Consider the following 14,869-nt stretch of genomic DNA (forward strand, 5'->3'; position numbering starts at 1 on the left):
TAACTGTACCTATAACCTGGCTGGCACCTCCTTATCAGCGCTCCGTGACTTTGAGCGCAATAGCTTCTTCTGAAGCTTTTATCAGAAATAAGAACAAACCCTCAGCATCTTCCCCAGTGATAGGCGTGCCATGTCTAAGCTGCATTACACTTCCAGGCTCTCTGCCTAGCTTTCACGTTTGAGGTGGCATTTCCTCAGATCCCAGAAACAGTAACAGGCAGCAGCGACAACCATCTGAGGTTTTAAATGTAAATTTATATATATATAAAAAAAAGCATAATTAGGTCATCTTTTATGAAGAGCACGTTTGAGCTGATCGTCCTTGTCCTCTGGGTGTGAACATGAAAGGGAAACATGCTCCTCTTTTTTGTCTCTAAAATAGAGTAGAACTGTCTAGTGTCCAAGCACGAGGACTGCTGCTAGTCCTCACTGCTGTCATCATCATCGTCATCCTCCTCTTCCTCCTCCTCTGCTGTGTCTCCCGCAAGCTTCTGGAAGTCTCCCGTCTCAGAATTCCACAGAAATTTGATGGTGACTTTAAACTCCGCCATCTCGTAGCCAAAGAGTTTCTAGGAAAGGACACAGGTCTGTCATTCCTGCTTTATTGTCTCCGTGACCAGCGTAGCAAAAACACACTAAATATCGCTTCCAGGTGGGAACTGCAGCAAAGCAGGAGCAAAAGTAATTGCTGCTGGGTTTTAGCACTCGCATTGGGAGTTCGGAAGGATGTTTGCCGCACCCCACTGACCAACACCCAGAAGTTCTGCTCGCCTTCATCCGAGAGCTCGCACCCTCCAGCCGAATTAACCTGAACAGTTAATTATTTTGTATCGGGGGAAATAGGGGCTTGTGCGTTACATCATTACTCACCAGAACACGGGCTTGTTCGGGGGTGAGAACGTCCCCTTCTTTGCAGACTTCGTAATCTGAAAGTAGCGTCACCACTCCTGCAGGAACAAGACCTCTTGGAACAGGCTCACCAATACCGGATAAGCCCACAAACACCGCCCTTGGCAGCTGATGCCTTTCCATGCAAACAGCGGTACACCCCAAGAAGCTGGGTGAGATCAACTCTAAAAAAAAAACCCACATCTGGCTTCTGAACAGGATGGCAGCGTGCTAGGCTAGGCCTAGGTGTTTCCACTGAGAAAGGAAGGTGTCTTGTAGAAGGCTGGTTGTTTCAGTTGTCCTTTGAGGAAGGATGATTTGGGAAGAACGGTGCAAGAAGAATATAATGAGTTCTATGACCAGCTGAACAAGTTGTCCATTGGATTTTCTCCAAAACCAAATTCTACTCAATTATTTAACATTCTCCTTAAAGGATCTTATCTGCGCGGCTAAAACATGAAGCTTACCTTCTCAGCCACTTCACGTACCTTTCTTTAACGCTGTTGGCAATCCCAGCTGCCGTAATTGAGGCTCCATGGAGTGGGGGAACTGCTCCAAGGGCCCCGTGTCCAGGCTCACCGTGTACATCGCCTTGTTCCCTGCGCGGGCAAAGTCCACCTCTTTGAATCTGGAGAACCACCTGAGATGGGGAACGAGAGCTTTAGCTGCGGAGGGAACATCCCTTGGCTGAGACGGGAATTATGGCACAGCCTGCTGTAGCTTCTTCCCCAGTGTTGCAGGGATGGCAGAGAAAGATGAGAGGAAAAACCTCATGAGATCATCAATGCTTGAAGAGAAACGTTGGCAAGTGGAGTAGTAGAGTGGAAAAAAGGCTGCTCAGCATTTCATAGAATCGTTAGGGTCGGAAGAGACCTTTAATATCATCAAGTCAACCACCAACCCAGCACTGCCCAAACCACCACTAAACCATGTCCCTCAGCACCACGTCCACCCATCTTTTAAATACCTCCAGGGATGGTGACTCCACCATTTCCCCGGGCAGCCTGTTCCAATGTTTGATAACCCTTTCGGTGAAGAAATTTTTCCTAATATCCAGTCTAAACCTCCCCTGGTGCAACTTGAGGCCGTTTCCTCTTGTCCTATTGCCTGTTCCTTGGGAGAAGAGACTGACCACGGTGGTGACAAACACGTACTTACTCGTCCACCTCCTCTCTGGTGCGGTTGGTGAAGAGGAGACCAACTTCACCCCGGAGGTGTTTGCTGACCTGAAAGACAGAAGCTGTTGGTGGGACTTGAGCGGCACCCAGGGACTCACCTTCTGGGGTCCAGAGCTCTCATATCACAATACGGATGGATTCGGTTAAAACACCAGTGGAACTGCGACTCAAGGAAGCTCTGTCATCCCTTGAGGTTTTATTCCATGAAGCTTTGGGACACGCAGCCCCTACCTTGTGCAGATTCTCCTTGTACTCGCTGCTTGGCTCCCGTCCCAGCGCCACCATCATGACTTTGTTCTTCCCGAAGAAGATCCTGAGGAGGAAGAAGAGATGGCGGCTGTCAGCTCCTGAGGCACTCACCCCTCTGCCACGCCGGCCCCCCCCTCCACCTCCCTGCCTCACCTGCTGTGCTTCCATGCGTTCCTGACGTCTTTCAGCTTGTTGTTCCTCATGTTGGCGACGGAGAAGACGAAGATGTACTTGTAGGTGTCCACGCATCGCCGCAGCTGGAAGGGCAGCGGTTAGCGGGGACCGGGGAGCGGGGCACCGCGCGGGGCCGGGCCGCACTTACCTCAGCGATCAGCGCCTGCTTGGCCTCCAACCCCTTCCTGGGCGTCCGCGTCAGGGAGACTGCGGGGAGCGGAGGAGAGAGGCGGCGTTAGGGCAGGCTGAAGCCGGGCCCGGGGAGTGGAGGGGGACGGGGGGCGCGGCGCTCGGCTCACCCTTGCGGTCCCGCTTGGACTTCGGCATGGTGCCGCCGTGCTTCGAGGCCCCCTCCCTCGGCGCCGCGCGGGCTGCTGGGATCACCGGCGGGCTGCCCCAAGCGGTGCCTGTCTTCAGCCGACGCCGCTCAGGCGGGTTTTCCGCGCAGGCGGCGGCGCGGGCGGCCCCGCGGCGTTAAGGCCCCCTCGGTGGCCGGCCTACTATGGCGGCAGGGCTTTGGACGCTGTTGCTGCTGCCCGTGACGGTCGCCGTCTATGAGGACCAAGTGGGCAAGTTCGACTGGTGAGCGCTGGGGGAAAGCTGGGGGGGTCCCCACGGCGCCGGGATCCTCCTGCAACAAGCCCTGGGCCCGCTGTGCTGCCTCCTCCGGCAGCCGCCCGTTGGGCCTTCCCCCTATTGCCCCCTCAGCGAGGCGCCCCGTTGTCCCGTTTAACCCCAGCCCGCGTTTCCTCTCCCAGGAGGCAGCAGTACGTGGGGAAGCTCAAGTTCGCTTCCTTGGAGGCTTCGCAGGGTTCCAAGAAGCTCATCGTGGCCACCGAGAAAAATGTGGTGGCCGCCCTGAACTCCAGGAGTGGTGAAATCCGTGAGTGAAGTGGGGTTTGGTTGTGGGGAATATGCCTGTTGCCCTGGGGCTGACGTGTCAATTAAAGTGAGCTATGCTTTCACGCTGATAAACTAATGTAGGCAAAACTGCTTTGTCAGAATGAGAGGATTTAGCCATCAGTTCAAAAGCTGTTGCTTAAGGCAGGCAGACTGTTCTCTGCATAAACTTATTGCCATGAAGAGTCTAGGTTTAAAAATAATAACAAACAACTGCCTTTGGGGGAGAAAATCTTGTTCTGATTTAACTCTCTTTCTTTCAGTGTGGCGCCATGTAGACAAGGGAACCCCCGAAGGAGCAATAGATGCAATGCTGATCCATGGGCAGGGTAAGGAGAACATGCAGATGGTGTGCTGGGGCCAGCAGTTGTCCTTGTACTTGGCATCTCAACCATGTCTTAGAACACAAGTTGAACGTGCCAGAATTCATTGCCTTGTTGATCTGTGGTGGGCTGCAAGTTCTATGTTCATCTCCTTTTCTTCATTTCCTGGGCAGATGCCATCACTGTGTCCAATGCTGGACGTATTCTGCGTTCCTGGGAGACCAACATCGGGGGGTTGAACTGGGAGATGTCACTGGACACTGGCAGGTGGGCTTTTGTGTTTGCACTGTCTTTTTCCCTTTGTAATCCTGGACCAGGAAGGAAAAAAGGGGTTGTTGACCTTGTTTGCCCTTGTATAATGGGGAAAAATTAGTTGGATGTAAGGTTTCTGAAGTAACATTTGGCTGAATTCCTTAGGAATGCCTGAACCTTGCAGTTAAATCTAATGCTGTTTCTATTTCTTAGCAAACCAGTAAGAGGAAGAGATACAAGTATTTTTCATAGGTGGATTTTGTCTTTAAATATACAACACGTTCAACCTGCATCTGGTTTGGGGTGTTTGGATTCCAGTCTTGTGCTCTGTGTTGAGATCAGCAAGGATGGATTACCTGGGCTATAAATCATATTTCAAGACTGATGTTAAGTGTTTGAAGAAGGTCTTCAAACAGAGTGTGGGTTTTTTTCATAGAATAAAGTAATTTTCTAACTTATTGTCTCTGTCCTGTGCTTAGTTTCCAGGTGGCTAGTTTGGTGGGACTACAGGATGCGGTAAAATACGTGGCAGTCCTGAAGAAGGCAGCCATCTCTCTTCACTACCTTTCCAACGGGCACCAGAAATGGGTGGAACACTTACCAGAAAGGCAAGAAATTATTTTTAAGTAGAAGTGCAGACTTCGGCTATGCAGCCTGTTGCCTTGGAGAGGAAAGGATGTCGTCCTTGCCTTACACTTTTGAAAACATCTGAAAAGAGTAACGTAAGGAGACAATGCTTCATGGTTGCTGCTGCTTCTTCTCTTGCAGTGAGAGCACTCAGTATCAGTTATTGTATTCCCATGGGACTGGAGTGATCTACGTGCTTGGAATCGTTCCCCAGAGCCACTTGAATATTTTAACTTTCAGTGTAGAAGATGGAGAAATTACAAAACAGGTAGTGCTTGACTACAGATCCAAAATATTGAATTTGATGTTAACAAATGTACTTCCAACTAGATGGGGTGTGGTGTGCAGAGTAATTAATTGTTGTTGTAGGGAAAGGAAAGATAAACTTCCCTTTCACTGTGGCATTGCCTACAGGCCAATAAATTGATATTGCTGCTGATTACCCTGAAAGCAAAACTGAATTAGACTTGCAGATGTTAGTCAGGACCATCCTGGAGATCTCAGGCTGATAGTTTCTCCCAGGGTCATTGGGGGAAATAATTCTGACTTAAATTCTTGGTTGTGTTCAAGTTGGTTCTTTGAAGGTTTTGTTCTGTTGACAACTCCATCTTTTTGCCTACGTCTCGTTTGGCAGACCAGAGTAGCAGCCCCGTGGCTGAAGAGCTTAAATGGTGTGTGCGGCGTGGTGGGGGAGGCAGTGCTGGTGTGCATGGACACAGACACGCATTCACTCTATGTTTGCTCTTTGGAGACAGAGCAGGAGATGAAACAGATCCCGCTGCAGGTGAGAAGTGTTGAAAAGGCATTGTATGTAATTCATTGTCCAGCAGATTTGGTGCCTGACTGAGCGCGGCAGCACAGGGGCTCTCCTATCAGTGAATTACAGAATGATTGAGTGGTGTCAGGCGGAGCATGATCCATAACTTGAGGGAAGGGAGAGAAAACTTTGTTTATCTAATCCTTCCTCCTGGATTGATGTCTTCAGAGCTTTGCTCCAATGGACTAGGCCTTATGGGGAAACTGTTCATAAAGCTTATATTGCTGCTGATAAAAGGAAGATATTAGTTTCAGTGAAGAAAAGGTTCTTACGAACACATACGCTTATGTCTTGTCACAGTCACTTGACCTGGAGTTTGCTGATGGCTTCCAGCCCAGGATATTGGCCACTCAACCCAGCGTAATTGGTGCTTCGCGGACTCAGTTCTTCTTGCAGCTGTCTCCGAGCCACTTCTCTCTGCTGCAGTACAAACACGGGCTGCTCAGCCACCTTCGGGACTTCCAGCAGGTAACCAAGATAAATGCGCTTAAGCGAAAGGGCCAACTACAGCTTAAAATTCTTTAAAACAAACGCCTCTGTAATTAAGTGTTCTGAACAAGCTGCTGAGCTTCTCATTTTGATTGTGCTCTTGGCTGCAATGCTTCAAAACCATTTCATTTCACTTATACTAGCCGCTGAAATATTTCCAGCGGTCAGTGTAGGTACGCTTTGTTTCCAAGAACTGTCAGCATTGAGACAGTTTCCTGGTTTTGAGGTGGGCAGAGAGACAGGCATGTCTGAGTGGCCGGTGGTGCAGCAGTATTTTTGTTAGACCAGCTGAGAGGTTTTGAAAAGCAAACAAGCTTTAAAAAGCTCAGTAACACTCAACGTGACGGTTCAAAAGCCTGTGGCAGGTCAACTGTTTCCATCTTTAAGAGAAGTATGTTCAGTATTATAAGAGATATTTATTCTTTTTGTTTGGTGAAGCAATGAAATTGGAAGTTTGGCTGTGAAAGATCATGTGTTTTTAATTCTAGTAGTGGCTTAATTTGCTGCACAGGTAGGTTTTGAGATTTTTCTTGTTTGTTTTATGATTTCCTGCTGTTTTTTTTCTTTTCAGGCAGCTCTGGTGAGTTTTGCAACAACTGGGGAGAAAACTGTGGCTGCTGTCCTGACCTGCAGGAGTGAACTAGTGAGTGCAATTTCCCTGTACTATGTGACCACCACGGCTCTAGTGTAGATATGCACTGGGGATGGGTTCCACAAGTGTTTTCCTTCACAGACCCGGGGATGGGTAGTAACTTCGGGAAGAGGAAGATTAATTAGCTTCTTAGATATATGAAGACAATGGTAATGCAAGCAGGTCTTGATCGTATCCAGCTAAGGCTACCTCTGGCTTGGTGAAGCATGCTGTCCTGTGTGCAGCCTCTTTCAGCTTGTGTATGTGGGCATGTAACCTAGGAATCATCTCTACTGAGCGGTTCTTGGGGATACCAGACTTAGCATGGTTTAATTTTCATCAGGAATAGAACAGAATGTAACTCTTTCCTGCCTGTTTTTAGAGTCAAGCTGAGGCATGTCAGGCACTCAAAAACTTTTTTTTTTTTTTTTTTTTTTAATACTCTTTACTGGGGTCTGAAGCCATGTTATCTCTTCTCATCCTTGTTTCAGAAACCTGGAAGTTCTGATGGCCTTCATGCTGGAAATACTCTGGAGGATTCCCGGAAGCAGGTATAAAGCGCGCTTGTTCTCAAGAACAGTAGAAGTTCTTGACAGTCCATTTCATTCCTTTGCGTGCAGGGACAGAATGAAAAAGCTGTTACAGCTTCTCTTTGGAGACTGATGTTTTGTAGCAGCTCCATGTATATGATCTAAAAGCATCTTGAAGCTGCAGTTCTTGCTGAATATGAAATCCTTCTGCAGAATTAGGTGGGGCACGTACGTTTAACTCAGCTGTTTCCCACCTCTTGTTATAGGAATCCTTAACCTGCTCCAATCAAACCTACAATATTAATCTGTACCTGGTTGAAACTGGACAAAGATTGTTGGATACCACAATTACCTTTAACCTGGAGCAGAGCGGTGCCAAGCCACAGCAGGTGAGCAGGGAGAGATTCTTTCAGTCCTGTGGTTTATCAGACTTGCAGTGTTCTCCCTACCCTGGTTTGGCAGGATTGGTGGAGCCCTTCAGCCAAGGTGAAAAGCATTCTGTGGACACACCAGATCACTGCATACAATCAGACTCTTTGCTCTTGTTTCACCCAAGAGTTCTTTTTTCTCCAAGGAGATCACGTGATCATTAACCTCACTGTTCTGCTTGCTCTTTTTCCTAGCTATACATCCAAGTTTTCCTGAAGAAGGATGACTCTGTGGGCTATCGAGCCTTGGTTCAAACAGAAGACCACATGCTAATGTTCCTCCAGCAGCCAGGTAACTGGCGCAAACAGCTAACCTACTCCATTTTTAACAGTGTGCACCTTGTCACTGTAGGACAAGAAGAAAACCCCAGCTCCCAAATGATTATGTTTTATCATTGCTTTCTTTGGAAACTAGTAAAAGGAATTCAACTGTCCTGCGCTAAATCCCATGAAATATTCATCCTCACAAGACATCTTATCTGAGAAAACAGTTCTGCAGTTCTTTGTGCAGACAGAGCCTTCAAATTCCATGGGGTCTCTGCTGATTTCAGAACTCTGTAGGATGAGAATCTAAGTTGTAGATCTTCCTCAAAATTTCTTCAGAAAAGATCCTCATGGCAAAACCCTCTAATTTGCAGAAAGGGTTGAAAGTCCATCTGGATGACATGAATTTTCTAGGGTTTAAAAGGCATCCAGGTGTTTACACTGTGTATCTCTTATTTTAAACAGACTTAGTGACCGTAACCCTTTTAAAACATCAGATTGCTTTTACTGTTCCTGTGGGGTTTTTTTCAACTGCGTGGCTCCAGTTGCACAAAGTATTTGTCTTTTGTGAAATAGCTAATCATGTGATATTAGATAGATATACGCTATTTTGGATTTCATTAAGAGCAGTGATTTGAATTTGAAGGGTCCACTGGAAGATGCTTTTATACTGAGTGATGATTTTTCCTCTAAAAATCTATTCCCAGATATTAAATTGTTTTTTCCATATTCTACTCCGTTTTCTTTCCAGGAAAAGTTGTATGGAGTAGAGAGGAGTCACTAGCAGAAGTGGTAAGCTTGGAGATGGTGGATCTGCCTCTGACAGGTGCACAGGCTGAGTTGGAGGGAGAATTTGGAAAGAAAGCAGGTAAACCATACATGTAACAGAATTACCTTTGTGAGTTTGTTTTTCTTCCTGAATAAATGTATTTATTGTTTTCTTTGTCCTCTGAGCAGAGAGTTAGGATTCAAATTTCTATTGGTGGCAATTAAAGTGAGCAAAAATAAACCCACTTCTGTCTAAACTTTTGAAGTCCAATGCCAAATGCAGACGCCATGAGCGTATTACATTGTTATATTAAAAGCCAGCAGCAGCAGGAGGGATTTTGGCCATCTCTGCTAAACATTTCCCTTTGACTCTTTCTGGAAGACTTGTTTGCAATAGCTTTTGTTTTTGCTTTGTTTTGTTTTTTCTCGCTGTCCTGGACGCAGCCATTCAAGGTAACCTCCGACTGCATGCAGTGTTTTCTAATACTGACTAATGCTTCCTAGTGGAACTTGATCTGTCTGCTTGCTTTCCTCAGTGGTGAAATATAGTTGAAGTCTGGTGTTTCGCTTATTTTGACAAGCTAAATATAAACCCTCATTGGGCAGAATTAAGTATTTTTTTTACTGCAAGGTCTTTTGTTGCTCTGAGTAATGAATGCAGAGGGAGATGTAGACTTTATAGGTGGGTAAGCTTTAGGTGGGCACTTGCTGTGAGTACCAGTCAGAAAAAAGGAATACAAAGGAAGAGATTATGTGTTCTGCAAGAAGGTTTGCTTTCAGTTGATGAGGGCAAATTTTGGAATGAGCTGTACCAGTGTGAAGTGGGAAAAGGTTGGTAAATGTCGGAGTCTATCGTAGAAGCGATAACTAGAACTCTGCTGTTCTGGAGTGGGAGGCAGAGGCAAAGAATTATCACAGGTTTGTGCATGGCAACATTTATTCTGCTTGCTGAGGCCATCATTTCACTCACAGAGTGGGACACAACATTTTTTCCCTCTTGTTGTCACTGTTGGTCTATTTGCAGATGGTTTGCTGGGGATGTTTCTGAAGCGGCTGTCCTCCCAGCTTATCCTGCTGCAAGCCTGGACCGCCCATCTTTGGAAGATGTTCTATGATGCCAGGAAACCCCGGAGCCAGATTAAAAATGAGATTAACATTGACAATTTGGCCAGAGATGAATTCAACCTCCAAAAAATGATGGTGATGGTCACCGCTTCGGGAAAGGTGAGGAAGCCAGGGTAGAAGTCTGTTTCTAGACTGCAGCAAAGAGTCTCAGCTCTGAATTCCTGCCCCTGTTTTTAGCCGGGCTTTGTGCAGAATGTTGTGAGAAGATGTGCAGAATGTTTTGTGGTAGCTTTGGAGAAGGGAGTAAGACTCTTCTGTCTTTGTTATATCCCAAAGAAAGATGCAGTGCTTGAATGCGAGGGATGTGTTGTTCTAAACTTCGGCTTTACTGTGTCTCTGCTCAGCTTTTTGGTATTGAAAGCAGTTCTGGCACCATCCTGTGGAAGCAGTATCTCAGGAATGTGAGACCAGGCTCCTCCTTTAAGCTGATGGTGCAAAGAACGACAGCCCATTTCCCACACCCTCCGCAATGTACCTTGCTTGTTAAGGACAAGGTGAGTCCCTTTCCCGTATGCCTCTGTTGAACGTGCTTAGCATGGAAATTTGCCGTTTGGAAGGGCAGAAGAGAATATCTTTTTGGGTATCGTCTGGTTATCACTGATGTGGGGGCAGGAGGAGAGCGAGAGCTGAAGGGAAGCAGACACGCAATCCTAAAAAATGTAAGGATGCTCATTTTGAAGTCTTTTATTGAAACAAAAGAAATAATTTCATCCAGTTTCTTTGGTCATGTGATATAGGTTGTGCGTGGTCTCCATTAGCGAGGGGATGATGGCTGTCCCTTAGCTGGCTGCAGGATGTTTTGTACTCCATATGTGAGGGAGGAGGAGACACTATCACATGCTGAGACTGCTTCAGCAGGTGGCAGATAGGATTTAGTTAAAGCCATGAACACCGTGTTATGCCATGGTACGTTTTTTATAAAGAAATGTGGGATAGAGTATATGTGTATCCAACCGGAATATTTTGAGGATGGAATAGCTGAATCCAGGGTATGAATAGTCAACACCAGCAGGTAACAGGTAGAAAACCAGCTCTTTTGTCTGCCTTAGAAATAAGGTTTGCATCTTGTTTGTTTTTTAGGAAACCAAAATGAGCTTTCTGTATGTCTTTAACCCCATCTTTGGGAAAAGAAGTCAAGTAGCTCCCCCTGTTTTGAAGCGTCCAATTCTTCAGACTTTGCTTCTGCCTATTATGGATCAAGACTACGCCAAAGTACTACTCTTGATCGATGACGAGTACAAGGTAAATTGCTTTGCCTGGAGGCAGTTTTCCTCATGTTCTGGTTAATTATTCCCCTCCCTTTTGAAGCAAGATAAAAAAAAAATGCCGTTGAGTAATATTTCACAGAAAACTATGAGGTTATTCTGGTAAGACAGACATTATAAACCTAATAAACATGTTTGAAATAATTTTTTCTGTGTTGTTTTGGGGTTTTTTTTATGTGTGTCAGTTGGTTTTTAATGTGTGTTTCAATTTTTCTTTCCCAGGTTACAGCTTTCCCAGCAACTAAAAATGTCCTTCGTCAGTTAGAAGAAATAGCCCATTCTATCTTTTTTTATCTTGTTGATGCTGAGCAGGGAAAACTCTCTGGATTCAGGCTGAAAAGGGTATGGAAGATGCATTACCATCTTCAGTGATGTCAGTTTCCTAAATAATGGTAGATCTTTTAATTTGGTTTATGGAGTTTTGCTTGAGGTAGAAACAGTTCAGCTGACAACTTCTACTAGGCCTCAAAATGTGCCCAAGAAAGTTAAAAATTAAAAGCAGAGAAAGCTCCCTGTGTCTTACTGGTGGAGATGGTGTCTTTTGAGGGCAAGATAAACCTCCTACGTCATGTTTTTTTCTGGCAGGACCTGACCACAGAGGAGAGCTGGGAGGTGATCATTCCCACCGAGGTCCAGAGGATAGTGACTGTGAAAGGGAAGAGGTCCAATGAGCACGTGCACTCCCAGGGCCGTGTGATGGGAGACCGCAGTGTCCTCTATAAGGTGCCGTCGGAACTTTTTGTTGACTTTTTGTTGATGCTTTATCTCATGGGAAGATCTCAGCACTGTTTCTAGGCACTATGTTGAGATTAACTGCCCTGTGGTGCCATTTTTTCTATATATGCATTGGTGTCCGTAACCCCCCTGCAGAAGATGCTAATTTTGGTGGAGATATCTTGTATAAAATATTTTCATGCAGCAATTAAATCAGTTAAACATCTGATGATGAGGGGAAAAGCTGCTTGATTTCTTCAGGTGATTTGTGCTAATAAGATACTTCGTTTATTATATGCCTAGTCCCAGATGAAATGCAGATAAACAAGGTGCCTGTGGCACTAAAGTTGGGATTCTCAGTGGTTTTGTCTTTTTCTTCAGTCCTTGAATCCAAACCTGCTTGCTGTGGTGACAGAGAGCACAGATACGCATCATGAGCGCACTTTCATTGGAATATATCTGATTGATGGAGTCACGGGCAGGATCATCCACTCCTCGGTACAGAAGAAAGCGAAGGGACCTGTCCACATTGTCCATTCAGAGAACTGGGTGGTGGTAAGAAGTTATTCTTGTCTTGTTCTTTACGTTTGGGAGGTAGGGGCAGTTGCTGAACCTGTGTGGAGAAGACTTTTTGGCCATTGTCTGTGATTTCCTGCTACCTCTGTGTTACTGACTCTGCTTGCCTCATATTCCTAAAATTCTTTTCTCATTCCAGTACCAATACTGGAACACGAAGGCACGTCGGAACGAGTTCACTGTGCTGGAGCTGTATGAGGGGACGGAGCAATACAATGCCACAGCCTTCAGCTCCCTTGACCGCCCGATTTTGCCTCAGGTCCTCCAGCAATCTTACATCTTCCCATCTGCTATCAGTGCCATGGAGGCCACCATCACCGAGCGTGGCATCACCAGCCGTCACTTGCTCAGTAAGTATATGCCGCTCTGTTCTGAATGTGATTTTGCTACCGGCACGAGCCAGGTTTCACGCTGAAAACCGAGCAAAATGCAGTTTGCTGACAAAAGTCCTGCCTGGGGACTGCCCTGGACTCCCAGGAAGTTCAGAGCTGAGCACGAAGAGAATATTTATGTTAAGTGTTAAAAAATGCTGTCAGAAATGGCCATTTTAAGATGTATTTTTTATTAATGCACAGTTGGGCTTCCCTCTGGGGCTATCCTCTCCCTTCCAAAGGCTCTGCTGGATCCTCGCCGCCCAGAGATCCCTACGGAACAAAGCAGGTAAGGAAAGCACGAAAACTGCTGTTCCTGGGCAGCTTGTAAGAGGGATGGATCTTGTGTATAATATGGTAGTGTGAAGTAGAGCAACTTGTTCTGGACAGACTGAGGACAATTCTTGCATGAAATTCAGCAAAGTTGCTTTGTTCCAGTCTGTGATGATGGAATACATTTGTCTGTAATGAAGCAGGTCTTAGAGTTAGCAAAACCAGCCTGTTGTGTCTGCGCTCTAAGAAGCAGCAGTCTGAGTAACTCTCTGAAGTTTTTAGAATTACACCTATTTTTCAAACTTCAGAAGCTGAAAAGCAGGCTGCTGCAGTGTAGTCTGACCCAGCTGGCGTGTTCGATTTTCATCCTGCAGCAAAAATGAATCTGCACTGGGAAAAGCTGCTAAATTTGCTGATTGAGGTCAGCTTGTGATGATAAAGCTAGGAAACACAGATGATGTGCTGTTTGACTGGGTTTTGATTTCTCTTTAAATGCCTTTCAGAGAAGAGAACCTGATCCCGTACTCCCCTGATGTGCAGATCCATGCCGAGAGGTTTATCAACTACAATCAAACCATATCCCGGATGAGAGGGATTTATACAGCCCCTTCCGGCCTGGAGTCTACTTGTTTGGTGAGTACAGGGCTGAGGATTCAACGTGGGGCTGTGCATTTTGTGGGCAGAGCAGTGCGATACCATAGCCTGTGGCAGGGAGGAACTTCCAAAACTTCTTCTTTTAATCAGAATTATAGACCCATTTTTGATGTATCTGTTTTTCTGCTGGAAGCTGAGTTACTAGCTCATGATCTTGTTTCTTTAGGTTGTCGCGTATGGCCTGGACATCTACCAGACCCGAGTGTACCCGTCGAAGCAGTTTGATGTCCTGAAAGATGACTATGACTACGTGCTGATAAGCAGCGTCCTCTTTGGGCTAGTTTTTGCCACTATGATCACAAAGAGACTGGCCCAGGTGAAGCTGCTGAACCGTGCCTGGCGGTAAGGCTGCGGGCGCGGGGAAGGCCGAGGCTGGAGAAGGTACCTGCCACCCTGCATTGCTGCTGGGTTCCGTTAGAAATTCCAGCTTGCGTGGCTGATGGATGCGAACATCTATATTGTATTTTTGCTGGAAGATTTGGGAGGAAAAGCTGCTAGCTCAACGAAATGATACGCTGCCTACATGTCTCCCAGTGAGAAGAAATGAAGAAATGGAAGAGAGACAGAAAAAGAGACATCAGTCTGTTATGACTAAAAAAGAACTCTCCTAAACCTCCGTTAAAGCCCTAAAATCTGCAATCATGTTATCTCCCCAATGTTAGTGAAGATAATACTAAGGACGTGTGTCCTCTTGATCCGTGCCTCTTCCTCAGCTCCAGCCGTGACTAAAGCCTTGGTGAGAGGAGGACGGAGGGGCTGTCGGCCGCAGGGAACACGAGCCAGGGTAGCGTGCGAGGCTGGAGAAGAGGAGACGATATTGGGTCATTCCCTTAGAAACTGGGTGGACGTCAGGGGGAACTGGCCTCATCGGGTCACCTCGTTACGCTGCAGGGCTCTGGGCAGAATTTGAATGTAAACCCTCTCCATGATCTTTATTTATTATGATGACAGCATTGTCTCCTTCCTATTTTTTTTTTTTTTAAATTTTCCCACCGTTGGTGTACAACACGGGGGTTCAGGCGTGCAGACCCTCGCCCGCTCCCCCTCAGGATAATGGCCGTTATCCCTCTGTACCTGGATTTACACTCTCATAGCCGAGTTTCACAGCGCGCTGTGCCCCCGGGAGAGGCCGTCTCAATAAAAGCCCGGTTCTGAGGAGCAGTAAGTGGTTTGGGTTCTTTTTTTTTTTTTTTTTTTGGCCCTTTTAAACCTCGAGTCTCGGGTTGCTCCCGGGCGGCGCCATTGCGCATGCGCCACCCTCCCGGCCCAGCCACGCGGACTGCGCATGCGCCGCGCGGAAAGTTGCTGACTCATGTACTGCGCAGGCGCCTGAGCCGGGCCCTCCTTCTCCAATGGGGAGGTGCGCCGCGCGC

At 46.6% G+C, this 14,869-nt stretch overlaps 2 protein-coding genes across 4 annotated transcripts; one reads left to right on the forward strand and one right to left on the reverse strand.

The window, feature by feature from the left end:
- Positions 1-24: 24 nt before the first annotated feature.
- On the reverse strand, positions 25-2,891 carry MRTO4 (MRT4 homolog, ribosome maturation factor). 3 transcript variants are annotated; one of them, XM_054222516.1, is made up of 8 exons: positions 2,789-2,890; positions 2,638-2,696; positions 2,469-2,572; positions 2,298-2,379; positions 2,047-2,114; positions 1,377-1,528; positions 871-1,073; positions 25-569 (listed from the first exon to the last, which is right to left on the reverse strand). In XM_054222516.1, exons 1-8 carry the CDS (start codon positions 2,814-2,816, stop codon positions 420-422), a joined length of 846 nt encoding a protein of 281 aa, XP_054078491.1. In that variant the 5' UTR covers positions 2,817-2,890; the 3' UTR covers positions 25-419. The 3 variants fall into 3 exon arrangements, with proteins under 3 accessions (XP_054078491.1, XP_054078492.1, XP_054078493.1); XM_054222517.1 differs by having other exon boundaries at positions 124-569; positions 871-947; positions 2,789-2,888; XM_054222518.1 differs by lacking the exons at positions 25-569; positions 871-1,073 and having other exon boundaries at positions 1,387-2,128; positions 2,789-2,891.
- Positions 2,873-14,657, forward strand: EMC1 (ER membrane protein complex subunit 1). The gene is made up of 23 exons (XM_054222504.1): positions 2,873-3,071; positions 3,248-3,372; positions 3,653-3,718; positions 3,886-3,979; positions 4,444-4,572; positions 4,733-4,859; positions 5,226-5,375; positions 5,709-5,876; positions 6,469-6,540; positions 7,020-7,079; positions 7,325-7,447; positions 7,682-7,778; positions 8,502-8,618; positions 9,543-9,742; positions 9,988-10,137; positions 10,724-10,885; positions 11,131-11,250; positions 11,494-11,631; positions 12,004-12,177; positions 12,338-12,548; positions 12,774-12,858; positions 13,346-13,475; positions 13,663-14,657. The coding sequence occupies exons 1-23, from the start codon at positions 2,992-2,994 to the stop codon at positions 13,840-13,842; spliced, it is 2,958 nt and encodes a 985-aa protein (XP_054078479.1). The 5' UTR covers positions 2,873-2,991; the 3' UTR covers positions 13,843-14,657.
- Positions 14,658-14,869: the final 212 nt, after the last annotated feature.

The sequence above is a fragment of the Rissa tridactyla genome, chromosome 16, assembly GCF_028500815.1.
Source record: "Rissa tridactyla isolate bRisTri1 chromosome 16, bRisTri1.patW.cur.20221130, whole genome shotgun sequence".
Taxonomy (NCBI): Eukaryota; Metazoa; Chordata; class Aves; order Charadriiformes; family Laridae; genus Rissa; species Rissa tridactyla.

Coding starts and splice junctions, on each gene's coding strand:
- MRTO4 (XM_054222516.1), bottom strand. CDS start 2,816: ATGCCGAAGTCCAAGCGGGACCGCAAGG. Junction 1,529..2,046: donor ACCAGAGAGGAGGTGGACGA/GTAAGTACGTGT, acceptor TCCCCATCTCAG/GTGGTTCTCCAGATTCAAAG. Junction 570..870: donor CCGAACAAGCCCGTGTTCTG/GTGAGTAATGAT, acceptor GTCCTTTCCTAG/AAACTCTTTGGCTACGAGAT.
- EMC1 (XM_054222504.1), top strand. CDS start 2,992: ATGGCGGCAGGGCTTTGGACGCTGTTGCTGCTGCCCGTGACGGTCGCC. Junction 4,860..5,225: donor ATGGAGAAATTACAAAACAG/GTAGTGCTTGAC, acceptor CTCGTTTGGCAG/ACCAGAGTAGCAGCCCCGTG. Junction 7,448..7,681: donor GCGGTGCCAAGCCACAGCAG/GTGAGCAGGGAG, acceptor TCTTTTTCCTAG/CTATACATCCAAGTTTTCCT.